General features: G+C 31.2%; 1 protein-coding gene and 1 long non-coding RNA gene across 4 annotated transcripts in view; one reads left to right on the forward strand and one right to left on the reverse strand.

The window, feature by feature from the left end:
- Nucleotides 1–1290: 1290 nt before the first annotated feature.
- LOC125052622 lies at nt 1291–10652 on the reverse strand. The gene is made up of 2 exons (XR_007117463.1): nt 10608–10652; nt 1291–1696 (listed from the first exon to the last, which is right to left on the reverse strand). It is a non-coding gene; the product is annotated as an uncharacterized LOC125052622 (long non-coding RNA).
- The window catches only part of LOC125052621, a 33215-nt gene continuing 13772 nt past the window's right edge, over nt 7318–26760 (forward strand). The window contains exons 1-2 of one of the 3 annotated variants that reach the window (XM_047653569.1): nt 7318–7439; nt 22343–22466. In XM_047653569.1, the coding sequence (XP_047509525.1) occupies nt 22412–22466 (55 nt within the window). In that variant the 5' untranslated portion in view covers nt 7318–7439; nt 22343–22411. Of the gene's footprint in view, nt 7440–7537; nt 7736–22342; nt 22467–26760 lie in introns of those variants that run through there. The other 2 variants (XM_047653571.1, XM_047653570.1) reach the window with 2 other exon arrangements.

Here is a 26760-nt window from a genome sequence, read left to right on the forward strand (position 1 = left end):
GAAGGAATGTAGGATTGTGTTTTGTGTGTTACCCTTATTAATTATTTTACTAACATATGCTATAAAAACGAACTATGTGCAACAACTTGAAAAATAGTTTCGTAAACAATATAAAAAAGTGCATCATAGTACAAAACAATATCAACACCGATCAGAAAAAAAGAATTCGAAATGATTCGCCGGTCCAACCGGTTTGGGACTACTTATATTTACGACTGCCGAGTTAAATGCTTTTCCTAAAACTTTAGCGATTGTTCCATCGATAAATACATCCAATCATATAACTCGAACAAGTTTATAAAGCCTTATTGTTCGGGTTGAACTTTTACTTAGTTTTATCGTGTGGGATTTCGACGGATTAGATTCGCAACATTTTATATGTGGATAAAGGCCGACAAAGAGGTCTTTTACGTACTAAACAAAGCTGTTTGGAACGAAGCGTTTTAATTTAACGGTTAGATTCAATGATGTCTTTTATGTATCCGAAACTGTTACAATAGGTAGCGCGATTAGGACCAAGTCCTAAGAACATAGAACTATTCAATTAAACCTGTAACAATGAGAATCCTAAGTTTGTAATTGTTTTGTCAAAATTTTATGAATATTTTGACATTTAAACTCGTTCTTGATGCCCACAATTACCGCTAATCTACGTGCGCTGAAGCATGGTGTGGGTTACAGTTACTTAATTTTTCATTTGATTTGTAGACTAAAACATTCTGGCTGGGTTAAATTTAAGTTACTACAGTTATTAATGATTTAATATATTACGAATGTGGTACAGCTGAAATACATATTTTGTAAATCGTAGTAACTTTTAAGAGTGAAACGAAACGTTACTGAAACTGTTACCCGCACCATGCTACAGCACACATGCTATAGTTAATACACAGACGTTGCGGAAAGAATATCCTCTTTTACGGATATTAGGTATTTTACATTTTACATTATTTTTATTATTTATTTAATAATAATATTTAACTTTTATATTGAATTGCCTAATTCATATTACATTAACAGATCATTAACGTGAATAGTTATTGGTTATTTGCTACTGTTTGTAAAGCATTACTAAACTTTTAACTTTTTATTTTCCATGTATCCTTTATTAGTTTGTGTTTTGTTCCTGTTTAGTTTCTTTTTTTTTCACCTTTTTCAGTCCAACAATAGTCTGGTGGTGTTATAGGTACATTATAGGCGTATAATCAGAAAGTCCTGGATTTTATTTCGGATATATAATTACTTCGTATTGGTAGGCACAATCTGATACTTGCAAAAAAAAAACAAAAATCACAAACGCGTGGTTTTTATTCAATTTAATAAAATATAATATGCTTCGAGCTTACAGGCAGTACACGGCAGGGCTTCGAAATATTTCGACACCATTCGATTGATATTTACAAATATTGAGAATTCGAATTGAAGTTAACATAAGCAAAATATATTTGCATCTGAAATAAACTCTAAACCTAGGTTGACATACATTGATTATCACACATATTTCTCTGTTTTTCATTTAAAATTGTAGGCAAATAGATAAGCTCATACTCTTTAATCAGCAATTTTAAACACATTACACGTCATCGATAGCTAAGGAAAAGACTTACATATGCCAAAAATTAATTTAGGATGCGGATTTAATTACCCTAAGACATCATCTCATATTCTACCGCATACAGCAAACACAACGTACTACCTGAGAAATTTAAAATAGTAAAGAATTAATTAATTGCATAGCACAACCTAAGAATTGTTCAACTGCTTTTCAGTTATTTCGCATGTACATGCTATACAAGTATAGAATGGCGCATGTTCTTAAAAAGGCTAATAGAATTATATTTGTAGCGGTATTCCTAGTTTTTAGAGATCAATTTACCTTGGCACGTGCTTCATACAATTTAAATGAAAACTTTAAAGATAGTAATTCTGTTACCCAGCTTGGGTCCGGAATTTCACATCGCGTCATAAATTAAAGAATGTAGGTTGAAATATTTTAAACTAAACATTTCTTCGTTATGTTATGGACATAGAGCTGTTGTTGAGACTCTAATTTTTTCACACTATTGACTACATCACACATTGATACAAACATCAGCTTGTTTTGTTTCAAATATATGCCTGTTTCCGCTCAATGTTAACCTTTACAATATGGTGGCAATAACGGAACAAGTTAATTGCGCACAGAAACATTATCCAATGTTAAGTTAAACTTAAGAATCAAACGCACTCACCATTACAGTGCTGAACTATCTACAACTTTCGTAACTAATCTCTAATTAAATCGATAAAAAAACGTTGGTCGTTGATATTATACAATGACAATTGAGTCCTTATGTTTCTGGGAAGTAAAATTTTAAACAATAACTTATACTTAAAAGTAAATAAACCGTTGTAACCCTTCGATCGGTATCGCATTAATTAGAGAACCTTTAGACCTTGTATTGCAGAATAATTATTGTTTACGTGAGAATCAAACTTATGAAATCGACACAACGTTTAATCTAGTTTATATAAAAAGTTTGTTTTTTTGTCCTAATAAACCCACCATCCCCGGCTACTTTATCACCGGGGCGTCGATAAAGCTAATCATTCGTCATTTCTATCACTCATCGTCTAAAGCCGCATTTACATTTATCTGACGTGTTGTGTTGTGATGCATCAGAACGGTATCAGTTTCATACATTTAATATGGAAGCGTTCACATTTATTCAATGCGGTGTGTTATGACGGCTTCTGATGTGTCGTGTCACAGGCGATCCCGGTCCGCGTCAGAAAGGGTGAGGTGCGGGGGGCGGTGCCGTGAGACGTCATACCGCATCAGACTAGTGTGCACGCGCCAGTGTTGTGTTATTACGCGTCAGAAATGGACGAAGAGCAACTAATTGAATACGTAAGACAATTTAAAGTGATTTATAATCCAAAATGTAAAGAATATAAAGATCAAGTTATGAGAGCAGCTATTTGGGAAGAGATAGGAGAAAAAATGAAACAACCTCGTAACAATAATTCCAACTCTTCTTCAAAATCTGAATCTGAATCGGATGATTCTTGAAAAAACATTGCAAATGTGTGAACTCTCTGGGAGTCAAGACGGAACTGATACAAAAAACCGTCATAATGCATCATAACACGTCATATCAATGTGAACAGTAGCCATCACGACAGAGAGCATCACAACACAACACGTCAGATAAATATAAATGCGGCTTAAATAAAATAACACGTGATTTTTATTTGAGGTGTTAATTATGTGAGCGAAAACTGCCTTTAGGAGGCTGGGAGTTGATGCTATTTGATACCATAGCATGTAGATTAGGTTCTCTAGGCACAATTATAATACGTAACTTTATGAAAGGGTTTAAAGGTGAATATAAACTTCAAAATGAATTAATTGGGATTACCTTTATAAATATTTTTTGATATATATTGTATACATGTAATATGCTGTATAGAAAAAACGCTTGACTCTTATCTCCTTTCTTAAAGGGGCGCGAGTAGATTCCTTTATATGTTTATAAATTGCCTACAGTTAAAGTTCATCATAAAAGTTCATTTTCTTATATTGATTTATTTTACTTCTTAATAAAAAGCGTCTGTGAGCGTCCTGATAATTTTATTGTTGCTTTAGCTTATTAAAATATAATATAGCTGTCAAATTATTTTAAGAGATAAATTTATGGTGAAAATAAATTTTATCGACGTTTTTAGCAGGATTTAAACAGCTACCAAATTAGATTTATAAGACCCGATAATGTAGCCTAAATAAACTGATTAAGTAGTTTATTTAGGCTTCAGTATTGGATGTGAAAAGCAATCAAAGCCTTATAATTTCGTCGAAACCTCCTATGTTTTTACTAAATCAAGAACGGATTTCGTAAATTAATCATATAGATGTTTTATAAGTTTTGTGTCCTTTAATGGGCCCATTGTCAATTTTTCTATACATTACACTTTTTTTTTAATTTTATTTAGGTTACCACAAAGTAGTTAGTAAGTTATCTTTTGAATTGCCTAAGAAAATAAGGTGCTGCAACATCCGCGGAAGCAAAATGGAAGTTGGGAACTTGGACTCCCACTTGAAGTAGGTGAATAAGTGGATAAATTTCTATCAATCAGACAATGTCTTATAAAAAGTATGTCATACAATTATAGAGAGAGAGAGAAAATATAAAAGTCCTGTAAAGTTAGAGAGAAAAATATAATATAAAAGATGACGGATTTATAAAAGTAATTTTTAAAAAGTCGTTTAACTTAATTTAAAAATACGTCAATTTATTTCGTGTAAAGCACTCGAATCACGCTTGTCACAGGGATTAAGTACTAAAATAACAAAACGCTCCCAAAGCTCTTGGTGTAATTAGAGATAATTGTTAGGAAACTTTTCGTAATAGGACCGTTTTGTCCAAACTCGGCAACTGTTGCTTCAGTATGATCCATCACTGTCATCCCTCTTTTCGCTTTCGTCCCCTAAATTCCTGGGTATCTTTTGTGCCGATGTTTTAACCACGATTTTATACACGTTCATTAGGAAAAACTATTAATTGCCCAAAGAACTACGTACTATTAAGATATTTACTAATAATGTGTTTTCTAAATATGTTTAGTAGAATAAGAAGTAAATAACTGTAAATTTTACTTAGAGTCGCTGCTATTAAAATTGCAAATTATTATTTATTTGCCAAACGGTAGTGATGCTAACTTTTTTGTAACCTATGTTTCATCATAATAGGAATACCTTCCTTATGCATAATTAGCTCCAAGCGAGTGCCTCCGACGAACCTAATTAAATTTTTACTTTAATAATGCTTGATTCCATACATTTGAAATGTCTGTACATATTCTGTGTGCACCAGTGACTTCAATTATTATGCATATCATTTATTAATCGGTACTTTTACGTGGTCAGAAAAGGTCGCCAAAATGTCATAACTGAACAAATACGTCCATGACTAATGAAGCATTAAGCCAATGTAATTAACGTCTATAGCTGATTATAATTACATTATTCGGCGATCAGTCATCGCAAGACGGCGAAACATGGATTAGGGCAGGTGTCGCAATTGTTTTAATTGGATTATTCCGAACCAGAGAATTGGGAACAGAAATTATCAAGAGAATTATTTCTCTCATTTTGTGAAGTGTTGACACGTATTGTTTTGTATTGAGTGTTTCTATTATATAGTCAGTAAAGGTGTATTACTTGCGTGTTGTGAACTGTAGGCCCACCGTGAGCTTTCATAAAACGATCCAGTTGAGATTCTAATGAGTTTAGGATCTTAAATTAAATCGTAATTTTTTCGTACCAAACGAAACGGTATTGCTAGACTGAACAAAAGAACGATGATTTTGTTTGTGGTTTCTATATAAGTTCTGTAATCTTCGACAGATGATGCTATGATAATAAATTAAATCTAAAAATTGTTTTAAATATTTCTTCAATTACAATAAGCTATTATGTTTTAGTATAAATAATTAGGTATATTTGAACAACTATATAACGATATATATAAGAAACGTCGAAAAATATTATCAATGACAGTTCCTCTCCCTAGTACTTATTAGTAGTACTCCTGATAGTAGCTTATATATCTACAAAATGTTACAGCCGTCCAGCAGGTGTAAAATACGTCACATGCTTAATATTATAAACAATAAAATCGCTTATAATTAAGATTAAAATGAAATTTCACGCTAAACTATTTAAATGCTTATAAGATACTTCGACATTAATACAATAATATATCATAAGTTAATTTCTTGTGTATAATAAAGTTTTTTCTTTCGTTTTCTTTATTCTTTCAATACACTAAAATCAATTAATATTGTCTTCAGTTTACATTTTAATAAAACTTCCTTAACCAATACATAAATACAATAATAAAAGCGTATACATTATTATAAAAATCGAAATACCCGAAGAAAGGACCACGTTGTATAGAACAAACTGAAATCTGCCAAACCTCTCACGTTTATTTACGTTAAAAAAGTTTTGTTTGTCCAATTGGTTAGCAAAATTTTTTGATTCTCACTAATTATGAGTCCCGTGCTCGGATCAGTTGTATAACTTGACTGTTCTTGAAGGGAACTGAAACCTTATAAAATCATGATATTCAGCTAGGTTGAGTTGAGGTGTGAATGTAAGAAGTTGAATCATATTTGAATTAATATTATATCATTTAATAAATATATTCACATTCGATAAAAAAGGAACAAAAGGGTTGTTGTACTGAACCTTATTTAGAAACTATTTGTTTAAACAGTACTATATTCAGTATATAAAAACAGCAAATGAGAAATATTAATAACATAATAATTAACTATGAACTAATATCGAATTATCAACTAACCTAATATATCAAAGAGAGAAAAGTAATTAAAACTTTATACACTGTGGTATGAGAAGACACGTTAATATAGAAATTAATTTACTTCGTGGATATTTACGTAAGCCTACAGCGAAGAAAGAAAACGTACAAAATAATAAAAGACATTGTACCGTAAAAAAAGGGAAATTTAAATCCTAATCGTTTACATTTCTTATCTACAAGTAATGAAAAAAAATTTGTGTAGTTTTAATATTGATTTTTTTTCATTAATTAACAGTGCAAGTTGTATTATTTTACCGAAAGTCAGACTTGTCTTTGATTCACGGCTAATATTGTATTAATACATTATAGCTGTTGACCGTGGTTCTCTTAAAGGATGTCTTGTGAGTGGGTGGAAAGTGCGTAGGTACAAACGCGTCTGTATTATTGTAAAGTATACATTTCAAATCATTATAAAAGAGGTCAAAGATAATAATATACTTTGAATGCTTGTGATTATACGTATAAGACTGTTGGTTGTGATTAATGATTTATTTATGAATGATATATAGCAGTATTAGGGATTTTAAGAGATACAATCAGAAATGAATGAACTTTATGGGAAACTTTTATTTTTGATTGATCTGGTTTGATCTATACGTAGGGGCGATACCTATTTTATTTAAGTTCTACATGATATAGACACGTATGAAATAGTTATAATAGTTCTACATAACATAATTTATTTTTTCATATTTAGACGAAAACCCATTCTATAAAGTAATAAATATAATAAATTCTGACATTGGTCAAATTGAATTGATAATAAAGAATCTATCATTTTCACACTTAGTACTACTCGGTTCTCCACGAAAGTCGAAAAAGTTTACACGCAAATGTTGCAAAGCCTTTAAGAATACCTCTGCTAATAAAAATCTTCAAACAATAATGCTTAAAGATTATAGAAGTAAAGACACGGTAGGGTGAGGCGGGCGGTCGATGCGCGGGGCGGGAATCTCACTCAGTACTACCGTGGAGCGGGTACAAAGCACTCGGTTCGTCGGAAAATCCCGCCCAGTGTAAAGTCGACTCTACAGGTGACGGATTTCATGATATATGACAGTGATTCCTACGGTAAATCTTAAAAACCCTTTTTTTTATTTTTTTATCCAAACATAATTAGGTTTTAAAAATTAGCATAGTTTTTTTGACGTCCAAAAAGTTATAACTAACTTTTTGATTTAATCACGAATACGCATGCGCTGCGCAAGAGAACACTATATATCTTATACAAACTAAAGTTGCCTGTGACCTAAATTTTATTTCGCAAGCCGTAAGGTAGTATATCATAAGACAAGTTTGAAATGAGCTTGTGGTGTTATCGTGATATTGAAATTTGTTCGACAAACTCTCAATTTATTAGGCTTCAAGTAAGTTATGAAAATTTATTATCATCTGTTTTGATACACGGCAAAGTAATGAAAACTTTTGTATAAGTTTATGAATAGGCTTATTTTATCTCTTAATTTAGTATCTTTATAAAAAGAAGGGTTGGATAGCTACGGTGTATGAAAGCTGAGGAAGTTTGCTTTTTCAATATTAATTACGTAATAATGGTTACGGACCTGCTGCTGCAACTAAAGTATTTATGAAAGGAGTTTGTTTAAGTCTTCATATTATTATATATTCAAGGTGACAGCTATAAGCCAATATCATAGAACTAATAACCATAATCGTATTTTGAATTTTAATAATAACTTTAAATAAAAACAACTCAAGTTTTACGCCAAAGCTAAACAAATTATACATTTTATATCGCTAATAGCTTAGCTTTTAAATCGTCATTTGTTTAGTTTGATTCCGAAAGTGAATTGAACTGTCTAATTGAATTTTTATTTAAGGTGTCAATTTCTGGAGGCTTGATTAGATTAAGGTTTTGAAAATAATATTTTTATAAATGAGGTAAAGTAAATTCTATCAAATAACTTAATTTAATTGAAAGCCGAGAATTTCATTATCACCGAGTTTTAGCTAAAATGACATTGAAGTCAATTCATAAATAGATTTTCAAGCTAGTAAGCTTATTCGGCAAGTTCAAAAAGTTTTAGAATAAACTGCTTTAGTATAAAGAAATATTTTGCGTTATCATGATTTAATGATGCTAATCAATTTAAATGAAAAGCAGTTAAACAGAGTTGAATCGTGTTTAATTATTCATTTTAAAATAACCTTTAGAATTAAATCTTTTCATAATTTGGATTCACAGTATCATTTTTTTTTTGGTGAGTTATTACATCACTTTTTTAATTATCTACCACTATATTGGTAATACCTTTAACCATAATTCATGTAATATCCTAAGCTTATACCGTCACCGTATATTTCATTTAGAAAACCTCTTATTCTGTTCAATGGTCAATATAAAATTTATGACTAGTCAGTAGCCAATTTGTTCACGTTAGGGCGGTATTATATACGTCGTGAAGTCTTAAAAGTTTAATAAAATGGTTTTCAACTATTTCGTGACACGATTCCTACACAATTAAAAATAATTCGCCACCTTGAATCTTAATAATAGTAAAAGAAGGCCTCTTTTAGTATTATTTTAAGTTTATATGGTTTTTATTCGTTACTTAGTTTTAGAATTGTTTATTAATCGACTATTAACGGGGTACCAACGTAGCATATACATTATACATTTCTCATACTTTTTTGCCAGGAAATTAATTCAGTGTTGACTTTTCAAACATGGTTAATAAGTAACAAAAAAACAAATAATACTTTGTTAAAAACATAAGAGTTATCTTTTATTTCTACGGATGAAGATAAACTCTTTGAATTGCGGCTTTCAATCTTTTAAGCTTTTAGACCAATTAAAAACAGATAATCGGATTAAAGAGCTTTCATATCATTAAAAAAGCTTTAGAATTTAGCAACGACTACTAGCTTTTAAAAATGTATGCTTAATTACTTTATTTTATTGAAAATATTACATTTTGATGTTTTTTAATTTTCATTTATTTTGTTTTGGTGTCATTTTGTGTATTGAAAGAAAATATAATTATTTTAATCTATGATGCTATCAAATGGGAAACGGAATCATTATCTTTATTTTCATTTAAGATTCAGAGCCGATAACACTGAGCACTCCGGAATGTCAAAACGTTCCTGTTAATTCAGTACTCTGAAAGTACTTATATAAACCTTAATGAATTAAAGTCCTTCATGTGGGGTGCATTATTAAATAGTATTCAAACACATTAAGTAGGATCACATACTCTAGCAAGAACATTTCAATTTTGGTAAGTTATATATATGGAAAATCGGAAGAGAAAATGGAATTCGCGTTCCTTATGTAAACCGAGCATTAGGAATTGAGAATATAAGAAATACCAAGGTTTACCCGCATACAATTTAATTTCCATATTCAGGAGATATTTGAATTTTGAGAGGTAGCAATATTTGCTGAGTTTTGTATTAGTTTAATTGATACAAATATATAACTTAAATATTACATCATTGAATACGTATGTTAAAAGTGATTTAAATTGCTGCAAAAAATTTATTTGATTTAACGCTCTTACGAAGAGATAATGGATACACCTTTCTTTGCTCCGTTTCCTTTTGTCAGTGGTTAGTTAATCGGGAGTTGAATTATCTAATCAAGTCATAATCATTTATTCATAAATGTACACTTATGAACGTCAAAAAAGAAATATATATTAAATGCTTCTAATTTTACATTAACTGCCAGTTCTCAAATCAAGGGCGTAGATCGAAAGAGAAGAACTGGCAATAAACTCTCCGCCACTCTCTTTTCTAGCTGTGGCGCACCATTAAAATACCATTAGAGATTTAATGGACTATAAGAATACTCTGTTATACCATGTTTAATAAGTTCGGTTCCGAACTGCTAAGAAGAGCAAAATGTCGAATTTAATAAAACCCCTAAGTGATAAGGGGTGTCCAACCTAAAAACATTTTTTTTATTTTTTAGGCAAATTTTTTTGTTGTTATTTTTTAAAGAGCATACAAAATACAATCTTAAATTTTCATCTACCCTTCACGATCAACCCTTATTTTTTATTTGTTAGGAAAGAACTTATAACTTGAACTCTGAGGTTTATATGGAGAAAAATCACAGAAAAACTAAAAAGTTTTTATTCCGGAAAACCGAACGGTCTCTTGGGTAGCATACCAAAATGTTCCATCTTGGTATGTATGAAAAAGGTAGGCTAGGCAATAAGGAGAAACGAAATTCGCGGGGGCAGCTAATAAATCACATATACGTACGGTACTTACATCATCTTTGATTGTTCTTCAAACCTACCAAAACAATGTGTCATTCTCTTTCCTCTTTATCTGACAAATTTGTGTTCATGTTTATTTTATTTACATTGTTTTATATTGTTTTATATTAATTTATTAGTAATGCACGTCGTTTTAATCAAATAGCCGCTGTTTTCTTTAAAATAAACCGTTGTTTAAAGCATGTATATTATAGTGTTAGCTCAACAGACAGCCATTGTGATGTTTTCTGTTTCTCAAACGGAACACGTACGTCTCGACAACTCCACCTGCTACTGCAGTCTGCAACGCTTTTTATATACTGTAAGAGATTTAATGGATAAAATATTAACATTCTGTAAACTAAGATACACATTTACCTAAAACATATTTACCGGGTATAAACACGAATTTATTACATCATTTATCGGCGTTTTGAGTAAAAGATATATCGAACATCCATGGTCCAATCGGCCGACCTTAGAGTTGATAGTCGCTTAACCACCAGGCTATATATTATATGTATCGTAAGTATGTATGTAACATTATGTACATTTTAGCATCAAAAACTCCTATGTGACTTACGATGTTATTAAAAAAAACTTAGCAACTTTGTCGCCTACTAATGAGACAGTTACGCAAGTAGCGTATAATTTTTGAAAAAAAAAATTGTCATGTTTTGAAGTAACGCTCACAAGTACTTGTTACAGTCGCCGTACGTGAAATTCCCATCGCTCTAGTCAAGATTCTTTTGTCCCGACCTGTCACTTGAGTCTCGAGGCTTTGTTTTAATATGAGTGTCCTGTATGTCTTACGCATTAAGTCGAATGTTTAGTGTTTGCGTGAACTTTTAAATTGTACGCTTACAAACTACTAAGTAACATAACTATTATACCCGACAAAATATATTTACCTAAAGTTAAAACTAAAAAAAACTCTACCCTAATCCTGGGTAGAGAAAAACTAAATAATTTAAAAATATAACTAAATACAACTCGTATTTAGTAAAGTATATTTTTAAAACATTTTAAACCACAAATTACGTCACAAACATAGCTCGTGTTGAAACAGCTCGTTTTTGTTCTTTGTAAAATTCACGCTAAATACCAATTAGGTTAAAAGAGAATTCGAGGAAAGAGTTTTTGCCGATAATGACCATTAATGTACGTGTTTTACATAACTACTTCAATTACAAATAATATACTAAACATTTGTATTCATTAAAGAAATAAGTGGCGCTACATCATGTGGTGAGCAGTGTTGGCCAAGTGGCTTCAGCATGACTCACATCCCTGAGTTCGTAGGTTCGATTCCCGGCTGTGCACCAATGGAGTTTCTTTCTATGTGCGCATTTAACATTCGCTCTAGCGGAAAAGGAAAACATCTTGAAGAAATCGGCTTGCCTTAGACCCAAAAAGTTGACGGCGTGTGTCAGCCACAGAACACTGATCACTTACTTGACAAATGATAATGAAACAGATACAGAAATCTGAGGCCCAGACCTAAAAAGGCTGTAGCGCCACTGATTATTATTATTACATCATGTGGTACTTCTGTATATATATATATACTACTACTGTAAGTGGACTAGGTACTAGGTAGTCCAGACAAAAAATATGTGAAATGGTGCAAAATCGAAAGAAGTTTTTAAAATAATGTTCCAAATTCATAATAATAAAAAAATTAAAAAAAAAAGAAGTTTTTATGTAACAGTATTTATGGCCAGACTAGTTAGATCCTTAAACGTTTTTCTTTTTAAACAAGTTGAATCAGTCATCTGTGCACACACGTCTTTTATGTTTCGCTATGGTTTCTTTATTATGTTTTTTAAAGAATAATCCTGTTTGAAAAAAACGGATTGGTGCACAGACGGTTTAGGAACTAACAATCTCAGAATTTAGCTTTAACCAACGCTCGTTTGTATTACAGTAATTTTAATAATGCCTTAATAAATCAATACAAGCTTTTTCCTGCTCAAGTTTTCGTATAAACAGGAAAGTACAAATATCAATCACCAATACGTCACATTGCCTCCACTCTTAATATATTCAAAGAATTTTTAGAATTGATTTACGAGCTCCAAGAGTTACTTTGTAATATTAGAAAATTTGTTATGTATGTAGATTTTAAATACCTAAAGTTTATATAGGTATGGTTTTAGTGGGCTAGTGTGTTGATTTGTAGCTGTATAAGATTTTAATTACTAATGTAGACCGTCGTAATGTTTAACTTTGGGCGGTAAAATAACTTTGTATAAAATATTCACTCCGTCAACTTTGCAACTAATGGGAAATACTAGGACTAACTTTATCGCAAAGAGAATTACTAATGTATAGTTTTGATTGAAATTAGTTCTACGAGTTGGAATTGAACTAGGAATTGCATTGAATATGTCATAAATTTACTAGAATTATAAGTAAAATAAAAGCACAAGAAATCAAAGTCAAATCTATAATTTCAATCTAATAATATACATAAAAGAAATACAATTACACGCACTTAAAACGCATTTTTAATCTCCAAACAATAGTGGATGTAAATTGTAAAAGATTGGTTAAATTCCACAATGTTTATATGAATTATAAATTATGATTTAAATTGTTTTTAGTTAAACTATCATTTTATTTTGATGGCTGAATCTGAGTTGTCGATTGTATCAATATTAATCTAATGCGTAGAACTAAACAGTACGAGTGTTGTATTAAAATGCAGATTTAAGTTCGTTTTTTAAAATACATTACTATTAAAAAAAAAAACCAGATATATAAAACCTCATACATCGTAAAAGAAGCCGCAAACATCCAGCCTGAAATTAAAAATGAAATACCGGTATAAACGTTTCTCTCCTCGCTTGTAATTACTCTCTACGCACTGCCTAATTTACATCCAGTGGGAATTGCTTCAGTTTTAATACCCTCCTTTGTAAAGCACCGTTTGACATGTATGTGCAATTTTATATGCCACTTAATAAGGTTTTAAATGTTAATACTTTACGAAACTTTAATAATCTTTTTAACGTTTTATACTACTGTAGTGACATCATAATCACTCACGCAATAATTTTGCACTGGTGTGTATTAGTTATAAATGTTTGCCGTTTAGATCCATCCAGTGTACCTATCACTCGCAATAAATAATATTATATATTTATATACCGATTTTTAAAGGTAGGTAGGTTACCTACTAACTCAACATAGACTACATAAGTCTTACATTGATCTTACATTGGTGACCCCGACGTGATCTGAACACGCAACCATCTGATTGTTCTTACACTACCATCTTAAACATACTTTATAAAAATATACACAACATTAATATAAACTCTTTTATTATACTCCGCCTAAAGTTTAATGGAAAATTATAGAAATCCAGAGCAAAAATAATGCGATTAAAAATTTTTTGATCGATAGCGCTAATTTTGTTTAAATAAATAAATTAACATTTATAATACAGCTCCTCAGTTTTAAGAAATAACATTCCTCAAGCTGTAATTAACCGGGTTGTAGTAAATTTTCCTAGAAATTTTGCTTCAACCATGAGAGAGCAAACAATTCCTAAAGCCAGATATGAATTATGTATTAAATTACGTAGAATATTAACATTGTAACTTGTTTGATTTATATTAAAGCTAACAACTACTGTTGTTTGATCTGCTACGGCTAATTTATGGAATATTTTTAATTTTATAAATTGTATATATTTCAACACCCACTGACTATAATTTAATTATCTACCACGCCTACAAAATGTGACTCTAACCTATCAAAAGTTCATGAACAAATTAACTAATTTATTCATGTATAGAACATTATTTGCATACTTTGAATTATTTTAATGTAAAGGTAACGATAGCGATATTTATGAAATAAAACATTTCACTCCATACATACACACGGTGCACATTGAGGCTACACAAATCCTGTAGAGCCTCTACGCAATGTATTACGGTCTACGGACATTTCTACAAGTTTAATGCCCTACGCCTTTTATTACCTACAGTGGGTTTTAGAACCCCTTAATTAATGGTTAACGATTAGTCGATTTGTAATGATCTTATTTAGGTTCCATTAATCAAAAACTAAAAAATTAAAATAATTTAATTTTTATAACTAAGTCACAAACTTATACACACACTAAAGATAAAGTCACAAATTTAAATACATATAATTAAATGCTCTACTCTGAATTCGGCCGTCAGGCGCGGTTTTGAATCTTAAGGTAAGACATCATTTATTTAAATTGTCTTAACGTTAAGCGAATTAGCAATTACATTATCAACCTACAGTCAATCTAAAGATTAAAGTTAGTAAATTATATTGAAATCCTATTCAATTATGAGAACCTTTCAACGAAGTCACAGCTATATTTAGAATCCCTTTGACGAGAAAATGGACAGAGTGACGTCATTGTTTCAGCTTGTCTTCTGTTAGATTGGATGCATGACAGTTTTCATTTCCCGACCTAAGCTATATCGGGCTTGTAACCTTCATAATATATCTGATATTTCTTTCCAATAGCTTATTGACATATATTATTTACAGTTGATTTTTGACTTCGTTGATATTAATTTCCGCTTGCACATACTTTTGTTTGTAAATTTAAGTTAAATTTATTGAAGTATTTCTTAAATGTTTATCCTTGTATAATTTTTATAGCTGTCATCTAAAAAAAAACAAAAGAAATCCTTTTTAATAAATTTTTATACAACCTGTTATGAAGCTTAACTAATAATTATGCTAATTAAAATATACTTGGCTTCTTACTGAAACGATAAAACACAGGAAATAAGCGCCGCTTCGTATTTTATAATAATTAAAAAGTTAATAAAGCGTTGACAGCGTAGAGGCCTTGTTTATTCGAAAATTTTGTAAACCATGGCGAGACAATATTAAAATTATAAATGAGTGAATTTAGAATTTTCAAACAACTACGGCATCATACGAAAGAGAACTTGCATCTGAATTGTGTATCGAGATTTATTAAGTATAATATTTTTTTTTTTCAATCTCAAGAACCAAACTTTTTAAATTTGTTTTGATTTTCTTTTTGATTATTTTTATTACTTCCTTGTAGGTTACTGTATACTTGATTGTAAATAAGAAATATGTTTAATAAAAATTATTTATAGATATATAATATTATTTATGTTAGATTTATTTTTTAGTGGTCTTGTATGGCCCCTTTTAGGGTAAAAGCCTCCTCCATATTTTTCCATTTCTCTTTGTCTTGAGCATGGATTAATAAAGCTTTAATTATAATTATAATAATAATATAATATTATTAGTTAACAGAAGCGGATTTAATTTAAAAACAAGAGAATACACACGAAATTAAATTTACAAAAAAACAACAATCAAAAGATTACACGTGTAGGTACTATATACTTTTAAAATTTACTGAGGGTAGGGTAGTAACACGTCTGTTCCGCTCGAAGTCTCGAAATAAAAGTGAGTCAACGCCGGTTTTGCTTCGCGCTATATGTATATATAACATATATATTCATTTGTATTTTAGGGACACCCAATTAGACAAAGGCAATTGGACTTGTATTGTCTTTGATTAACATAACTTTTCTTCATTTAAATAATACACTATTTTGACCAGATTGAAGTTATGTATTATTATAAATTATGTTAAATAGTTGTAAATTTATAATAATACATAACTTCAATCTGGTCAAAATAGTGTTTTATTTAAAAGCAATTGGACTTTTAAATTCTCTGGCTTTGTGTCAATTACTAAAACTAAGTTACAGGTTGCTATTTTATGCAAAATCATCTATGGCTATTATTCTGTACATTGGGAGCTTAACTTACGCTTAACATTTATAGCTTTATTTTAAATAAAATTCAGAAATATGCTTGGGATGTATTGCATTTGTATCACAGTTAAAATTCAAAACCTTTTACTAATAACTAGAAAATTATCCTTTCGGTAATAAAGAGAACCAACGAACAAACGAAGAATAAGAAATAAGCTTTTCTAAGTTTGAAAAGCTATGACATCCGATAAAATACGACAATGGATTTCGCAAAGATTGAATCTCATTTAATTATAAGATTACAGTATAGACAGTTTAAAAATAGAATCTGATTTTAGAATATACTTTTACAATAAACAACGCAAGGTTAAATAAAGACATAATATATTTTGAAGTCAGTGTGTGTAGTGAATTAGCGAAGATGTAAATTACTCGTCGCAAAGCCTGCCCTTATATCGAGGCGCTCATTAATTAAGGAGATATTCTCGGGAGAAATTTAAATTATCTAACGGCATGATTAAGTTAAGTCTCTATCGCTTTCCTTCGGCGTCTGCGGTGTCTTTACGCAAAATACAATTTTTTATACAAAATTTGACAAATTTGATTTGCTTAGTAAGGAATGCCTCTCTTTTCTAAAGATAATGAAATTATAAATAAAAAATAAATGCTTTACTCTTTGATGACAACAGATACTTTGCAGTGATCTGTAAAGTATCTAGTATAGTATGGATGTACTCTTGGGGCGTTTCTCGCGAGACGCGCAACGTATGATTTTATTTATTTTGGGTACCAATATAAAAGATGGAAAAACGCCCCTGGACACAATGGCAGGGACTAATTTAGTTATAGGACTAATCCATAATATAATATTCATATTAGAATATGATTTTATATCGGAATACTTGAAGTTAAATAGGTATTTATTATTAAGTATTGTAGTGCAATAAAACATAATATTTACTTTTAATGGTTAAATAGTTTAAATGGATGCATGAACGGTTTCAGGTTTGACCTTAAAAACCTCTTATTTATTTTTATAAACACGTGATTATAAATACGACCATAGAATAATAAATATATCATCGTCATCGAAGTTTAGTGCCAGCATATTAAAAACAGCTCCAATGAATCTTCTAAAACAAGGATGTAAAATTAAAAAGTCACCAATTTCATCCTATATGAACGTGTATCAAAGGACGATAGACTTGCCAATATTCATACAACATTGAGTCTTATGCATAGACTACAAAGGCTTAATTACTATGCACCGTGAAGCAGCACGGAGAAGCATGTTTAATGGGCTATCGTATGGACAAATGACGTAGGTCTGTTATTAGTTAAAAGCACTCCACTAAAGTGACTCACTACAGGTAGATGATCTCGCCATTTTTCAACCAACGACCTGTGTTAAATCATAGATCTAGAACATTTGTGAAGCGATTTTCGCTCCTCGTATTACATTAGCGGGTAAATCTTTATTATATGTCTTACCCTATTTGTATACTACTGAATTCTGTTTTAACATAGAATTGCTTTAGAAAAGTATCTGAGTGTATTAATAGAAATTAAGCACTTAAAATATGATTAAATCTTCAGTGCCTATTAGCCAAAAACAAATGAAACGAAACAGATAAAAAAGATTGTGACGTATTGGTTTTTTAAATTAAGATCTTTGTAATGAGTTTATCTATTATTTATAAATTACTAGCTGGCCTGGCGAACATCGTACCGCCTAACAGTCGATTCTTTATTTTATTTAATACTTATTCTGCTATTCGGGACACCGGTCTAGCTAGTAAGATAAAAAAAAAGAAAGTTGATAATACAACAAATACATTATGCCAAAAAATAAAAATTTACCTTCCCGGAACCCCTCCACTAACTCTTGAACTTTATGATATGGTATTAAAGTTCAAATTGCCTTTAAATATTATTACGAATATTTTGTATGGGAATATAGAAAAGTGTTGTTTTTAGACTTTTTCACTCAATTTTTTTTAATTTTTCTCTCCGTAAGAACCATCCTCGTACTTCAAGGAATATTATAAAAAAAGAATCAGACAAATCGGTCAAGTCGTTTTCATGTTATGTCGTGACAACGGAAAAACGGTTTCATTTTTATATATATAGATTTGTACTTTAAATAAACGCAGTTTTAGTAATTAAAATAAAGAATGCAGTCCTTAGACACCTTTCATTTTTACAATTACCTTTTATAAATATATTACTATATCTGAGTTCTATTATATAATGTATATTCTATAAAACATCAGTTTGTATGTGGGGTCACGTCATTCGTTTCTCATTAAAGTAAATATTCCTTAGCGTGGGTCGCTCGCAGTGGGCAAGAAATATTTTATGGGAAGTTCGCTGAAACGGGTACTATCTACACGCGCACCATATTTTTTATGTTTTCACATAAATATTTCACAATATTTTAGGCGGTACGTAATATAAAAACGGATATATTTAGTACTTTAACCAATTAAATTTTAAAAGCAATCACAGCATTTCATCGTCTTACGTAACATTCTGTAAATGCCAATCGTGAAAGCATAGCAATGCATTGAAATCACTAATTAATGTGCTTAACTTATAACAATAATAAACCACCAAGTCATTGTTTAGAAGCGCGGCATCCAAAATCAAACTGGCCATGATGATCGCCAACCTTCGCAAGGAGATGGCACTATAAGAAGAATAATAAACCGTTCATTATGTAAGATGGTTATCCTGTTACATTTATTTAAATTACTATATTTAAGCTAAGGAAAAACTTAAGTGGTTAAAACTGAGAAATGAAATCACCTTTCAAGCAACAAGTTCTTAATGAATTAGTTTAAAATACATCTCGGAAATAATTGCAGTCTCTTGTGTTAGCTTTAACAGTTAATTAGTTTCCAGAACAGATGCGCTGGCTCACCATCTATAGCTGGCCTTTGCAAGTAAATTAGATGTTTTAATTAAAAATATGTCGTATAAATCGTCTCTAGAATTTATTTTTAAAAGGAAGTGTATAACTTCTACACATTGTTCATATGATGTTCAGTCAATTAAAAAGGTTTTACGAAGGACTGAGCGATATTAAAATACCCAGTGGTACTACAACCTTTTAGGTCTAGGGCTCAGATTTCTGTGTCTGTTTCGTAATCATTTGATTTTTCTAATATGGACGTAGGGCATCACACGCTATCGTCTCGTCCCATTTCAGCTCGAGTTTTGTTTCACCGTACGATCCTCTATTGTGCAGAGCCGGGATTTGAAATTACGACCTCAGGGATGAGAGACACACGCTGAAACCCCTAAGCCATCACCACTAATCTTCGAGCTATCTATATAAGAAATGCAAAAAATACTATTTCTGCATATTTGTAGAAATAAATGGATTTGTGTTTTTATAGTTATCTTGTTGTGGTTGTAGGTTCGTTCGTTTCAGCCTGTTGACGTTCACTGCTGGATATAGGTCTCTACGCTAAATTTCCAGTACGGCTGTGTCACGGCTGTGTCCATTTGCTTTGTATCTGTCACCGTAAAATTGTAAACACCGTTAGATTGTAATCTATCTCGCGAGATTATAAACTGTCGAAAGATTGTGAACCTCAACGAACTGCTTACAATTTAACGTATATTCTACTGATTCTAAAATAATTTAAGTACTCGAAGGAGTTTAGTATGTATGTACTTTGTCACATAGTATATCTATTTTTCATTAAATAAATGTGTGCGGTTTATATTGGAAAGAAGTACTTGCAATGTTATAACAATTTTATTTCTAATAAGAACACTTCATTATAAAAAGTAAGGATCAAAACTTGAGAAAAGATATCAAATAAACTTTCAATCGGAATAAAATTACCCGTATAAGCTTTTTGAAAGAACTTTTCAGATAGACATTTGGGTTAGGAAAATATGTATAGAATATAGTGCCTGTGCAAAACACGTTACGAGGGAAAATGCATTTTTTTTATTAAACTTATGCTTCGAACTCGTGTATGGTTGAAGCTGGAATCAAACCTTCAACTTAAAATCTAGTTTTAGCTATTCATATTTAGTTTAACCTTTAAAGGTGCGACTTTTATCTGAGGTCGTGTGTTTGAATCCCGGATATGCACCAATGGACTTCTTTTTCTGTATTTTTTTATGTAATAGGAGGCAAAAGGGGAATGAGGCTCACCTTATGGTAAGTGACACCACCGCCCATGTACACTTACATTGCCAGAAGGTTCCCAAGTGCGTTGCCAGCCTTTCAAGAATTGGTACGCTCTTTTCTTTTTTTATATGCGCATTTGCCACTCACTCAACCGGTGAAGGAACACATTGTGAGGTAACCAAAAAGTTGACAGTGTGGTTCACAGAAGGCTGTTATTTTTTTTTACTATTAAATGCAACCAACACGAAACATTCAGAAATCTGAGGCCAAGACTAGTTGGGGGTTTTAGCGCCACTAATTTTTTTTCAAAGGGTACTTGACCTTTTGCTATTTTGAGAAAAATATCCCACTATACCATTTATAACAGTAAGAAATCTACAAAAATAAAAATGCAGAGCCTTGAATTGTATAATACAATTAATATTACTGTGATGCATCGCGGCATAGGGACGAGTAAGCCACAACAATAACTAATAATTTGTATTAATGCGAATATAAAGTTTTGGCCACATTTCTACTTTCGCTTATTACGTACACAACTAGGTATACGTTTTATCGTGGAGATAATAATAAAGCCACTTTAATTCCATACTTTTACAATAAAATTTACGTCGTAAAATTTATCGTATTTTGGTAATCTTTTTGATGCTTACGATCTTCCGCTCCATTGCTCTCTAGGCACCTTCGACTTCATTCTTGCCGTAAAAATCCAGGTTTTCCTCCCATATACCACGTGTTATAGAGATTTTTTTATAGGTTTAATAAAAAACTGTCTGACGTGGTGAACGTCGTTGGTAGTTAAGATAAGTTACTTACTCAACTTACATAACAGTTAAGGAACGTAGTAATATCAACTGTTTCGATAAACTTAATTGTGAATCTAACCAACTTAATAAAATGTATACTATTATATTTATAATTTTTAAAGCTAATCCGAAGTTTTTATAGGTTTTTTTCTCTATTCCGGACGGCAACGAATCCAACCATAATTATAAATTATCAGAATTGACTGCCTTTGTTTTATTTATAGAAATTACTATCTTTATAATGTAAGTAAAATACGTATTTGTTTAAATTGTCGTCCTTCCCTGTAAATCAATCAAATCCATAAATCACCGCTTATTTCGACCAATAAAACATCGAGCACATTAAGAGGCCTCGATTATTTATACTTTCCGGTCGGACCTTTGGCAATACAAAAGGCTGTTTTGAGAAATAAATCCCATCCTGTCTTCACGGTCAGATACGTTACGTAATATAAGAATCCGACAAAACGTCCCAAAAGATGGGAAAAGGAAGATAATGTATCGTCGGTTCATTGAATAAAACGTCGCATCGTTGGATACATAGCGATCACATTACTTGGGACAGATGTTGTCGTATAGACGCATTTACGTTGCTATTTTGATGTACTTGGGGGTTTTATGAAAGCAAAGGACGAAATGAAAGTCAACGACGCCAAATAAGCTTATAAGTACTATAATGTTAAGCTCAAAATTGGTCTAGAAGTGAGCTTAACGTAATGGAGCTAATTTTTATGAATACAAATGTAAAATTGAAACCTATATAGATTGTTGCTAGACTAAAATCAAAGGCTGAATTCTATTGTATTAGGTACTTAATAACAACGTCATCAGCTGTTACGACTATTGGTATTTACGACCAAATATGAGTAGTCCCTTCGATGTCGTTATAACAGATTATTAGAGATTTTTTTTTCAGAGAATAGAGAAAATTATATCTGTGTGGCGGTGAGACTTCAATATTTTGTAGAATTTGAGATCAGAAAAAGGTCTTATATTATATATTACTAATAATTAAATTTGTTTGTTTCAGTAAAGAGGACGTTGGTGTAAGGATTTGAATAATGGTGACCAGTTATTGATAAGAGCTGAACACGTTGGGATGGTGCCTTATCGGTTTTGGCCGTTTATTCCGCTGCTACTTTGCATTTATGAGGGTAATTTATATTTATAAGTATTCGAATATTTATTGGGTTCGTAACTTGATATATTGTGTTTTTAACCACTCCCGTGAATTACTTGTATATCCTAATTAGTTGTAAACCTAGCATTATTGGGTACCTGAGTTCCCAGCGAAACAACAAACACAATTAAAAACAATTTTAAAAAACTACTCAGAGCAATAGTATCGGTTAATTTATAACCTTCAATGAAATCTATAAGCAGATAAATTTATTTTTCTCAATACAAAATTTAGGTATGTATTAAAAAATCGAAATATAATTTAATTATGTAGATAATAGTATTCGTAAAATGGGCAAAACGAGCTGGCAATTATCTCTCCGTCACAGTTTTAAAATGTCAACCATTGCAACATAACATGGATTTCAACCTCGGCTATATTTATTTAATTCCAAAATAGTAACATTATATACGTTACTAATGTACTGAGTATAATAGTTATTGTTCCAGTATACTCCATCCACGATCCTAAGCAATAATCATTATTTGAAAATGCATAGCCATCAATACATATTTAGAATTGTTAGTGCAATCTAACTGAATTCAGTAACATTGGTTAATAAATATTTATGCGTGTTGCCGGACTCCGAAAGTAAATAATGAAATTTATTTATGCATATTGGGACTATGTGGAATGTAAAATTTTATTCATACCATACAATATTGTTTGCCGACGGTGCGTTTTAATTTAAATGGTTTCCAATGAGCAAAATAGCCCACACAAACCACAAAGCTATCGTTTGTTTGGTAATCATTGTTATTTGTTAATACTAGAGGCGCTATTTTGTGATTATCGTTGACTTTTTATTAAATAAATATTTATATTAAATATCTTTTTGTAATTTGTTATTGGAAGTCTTGTAAATGAACACCGTTACATTTAAATTGTTATTATAACAAGATGGCGTAGTACCTTTTCTTAATTTGTTATTTCTAACTTCGTACAAAAACAAAATAAATACAATAATGGGTTTACGAGTATACTGCACATTTGAATAATACTTTTTTAACGGATAAAATCTCGAATTTATCACATTATTAATATAACTTGATATTTTAGCAATCGTGGGCAGCGAGAGACTGGCACTATTTGATATTTTGATTAGAAAACAAATTAAATGAGGCCATATTAACACCATCACTTGTCATGATTTCGGAAAAGTCCGCTGCATTTTTACTTAGTGTATGAATCGGAAACTTAGGTAAATAATGTTATTAATTCGTTTAATTTCCATTATTTAAATGTGTAGTAGGTACTCGCGTAAAGCAAAGACAATATTGGTTTTATGTTATTTTTTGACAGCGTTACAAAATTTCCTATAAAAAATATAAAATATTTATTTACGTTTATTTGCCATTACAATGTTATAAATTAATTGAGCTTATACATGAAGGTGCAATTATATCCAATCATTTCAAATATTAATAAAGGACTTCGGAATAACATTAATATCTAGTTAAAAATCAAATTACCAGGCAAGTACAAACTGGTAAAAGTTGTGAAATATTTTCCCGTAAAAAGCCAATGCAATAATTTCAAGCGAACCCATTGATGCATACAATATGCCTCTTTCATTAGCGCGTATATTAATTGGTTCCGTTCTATTTCACATTTACTGATTACCCAGTAAGTTGCTCTTACACATTTTTTAAATGCCATGCACAAACTTAATTTTACAAGGATTTTTAACAATATCCGGCAAAATATCTAGTAATAATAAATATTGGCTCGCTATATCAGCCTTGCGATCCTGTAACTTACTTTTCGAACTCGCACAGCGGGTTTCGGCGCTCAAATCAGTCGCGAAGCAGTCATTTTACGATTTGGCATTCTGATAAACAATAAACTACAAGCTCCCTCCTTATCAGCTGTGCGAGTTCGAAAAGTGAGTTACAGAATCGCAAGGCTGCTTCTGGGTCATTGATATTTTTTCTTATGCTTGACAGACAGTCACTAACTTTAGGTCTAATTCCAATGTTTCCTTCATCGGCGACTGTGTATTATGTTACCTTTAATGAATACGAAATTATTTTAAAACATGTTTTTATTGGTTTATTTTTATTGTTTTAGTTTAAATGACCGCCTTTTTTAAATCTTAATCTAAAAAAATAGTTTAATCTTATTCTTGTTGCAATCTTCACACTGTTCGCGACGCATTATATACCCACAAACCAAAAAATCCTAAATGTCAAAAAATTATGCAGGTTATTTTTTAAAAATATAAACACATATACGACAGAAGACATTAATTGCAGTAAGTGAATAAATAAAATGTTTTAATAATATTTATATGGATCCCCTATGAAGACTCTTCCAAGGCATTCCAAAATTTTCTACTTTTAGCTATATCCTGCCATCTTTCTGCCGCAGTCATCACAATTTCGTATGTCCATCTGGCACAAGGCCCGAATCTGGTGCCTCGTGGCCCATGTCATTTTACCAGCCTTTGTGTCCACCTGTCGTACGTCGTTGTATCTGGCCACGTGTCCAGACTCCAGCCATTTCCATTTTTTAAAGGAAGTTTCTACACTTTTTAGTTTCAATACACGCCTATAAATAAGAGTTAATACAGGTAATTTCTGTTAAAAACCTTTCGTCTTTATGGGCAAGAATTTGAAAAGTGTACCCTTTCTATAAGCGTTCAGGAAATTTTCAATTTCCCTGTATAGCTCAAGTATTACCTCATTCGTGTACTAATTGAAAACACTCGAAGCAAACAATTCAAATACCTATATCCGTAATCCGTATCCGTGTATCTTAACGTGTCACTCGCATGGGTCCACTCGAGCGCAAACCATATCTTGAAGCTAATCGATCGTGCACAAAACTGTGTGCCAATTTACTACCGATTGTTTTGCGAATACGGAAAATATGATAAAACCTATTTCACCGACCATAATAGTGGTTTTCAACTACTGAGAAGGGGTTTATTCTTGAGAAAAAGTTGTAGAAGTCTACACTGGAGTTTTGAAATTAAGCAATTTGCGCGCATTTGTAAGGGTTAATAAAGTTTCGTATTTGTTTAATGACACAATTTTTTTATAGACAAAACGTTATAGGTTAATTTTAAATGTATTATTATACATTTAAAGGCTAGAATAATACCCTCATAAAAATAAAATCGTAACCAATAATTTTGCTTTCAGGCAAATTGAAGGGAAATTTAGGTCAAAAGTAAGTGACGCAGAAGAAATTGATATTCATAGGAAATAATGTTATTGAGTTGCGGAATTGCTTTTATACGATTTCCCCGGTGATTCTCAACATTTTCATCATGTACTTTAGAATCATATACTCATTTTAAAACTCGTTTTTTATGACCAAATCACTTATAAGCCACTTCACAAAAAGAACGAGAAATTAAACTTCCTTAATTATAAATAGTCTTTAAGCCACGAATACCTATTGAATATTATCATTTTACTCTCAAGGCGCTTTCTTTTCTTGTATAGAATATACCGCCACCCATGGCACCATCTGGAGGCTATTAATACGATAATAATAATTTTGAAAACTTGCATAATGAATTAAAAAAAATTGATTTAAAAGCCTTTTGTGAGTGAACAAATAATTCTTTCATCGTCGAAAAACTGGATATATTTTTTTTATTAGATTCTTTTTAAAGAATATTAAAGTCACTTGTCACGTTCAGCTCACAGGCGTTTTTCGCACGGAGGCAATATCCGTTACTATATCGAAGCCTACATCCGGTTAACTATTGTATGCAAGCCGGATCTAAACCGGGTCCGGGTAAGCGAGACGTCATAATGTATAACCCACATCGCTACGTAGCTTAATGGTTGCTTATAAAGCTTGAATATATCCTCTTAATAAAATACTCATGACCACGGCTATAGCAAAACTATCAAATTCTAAAATTATATGAAGACAGTATGACTAAATGAGCTTATAACATTGCTCACAAATATATAACTGACGCTTTTTGTTCTGCAAAAGAAGGTTATGTTGAATAACATAAAATTAACTGCTACTTACTGTTAGCGTGTTTAATGTAAACGTTTCGCCCTTCTTTTCGATTGACACAACTGAGAGCATCGTCACTAGAAATAAACGTTAAAAACTTATACTATTTAAGATAATCTTTATATATATAATTCTTCTGTGAGTGTGTATGTCACTGAACTTCTCTCAAACGACTGGACCGATTTTGATGAAATTTTTTGTGTGTGTTCAAGGGGATCTGGGAATGGTTTAGATTCACAAATCAGCCCGCCAGATGGCGCTGCAGTCGGTACTTTCATACTTTG

Source organism: Pieris napi, chromosome 9 (assembly GCF_905475465.1).
Source record: "Pieris napi chromosome 9, ilPieNapi1.2, whole genome shotgun sequence".
NCBI lineage: Eukaryota > Metazoa > Arthropoda > Insecta > Lepidoptera > Pieridae > Pieris > Pieris napi.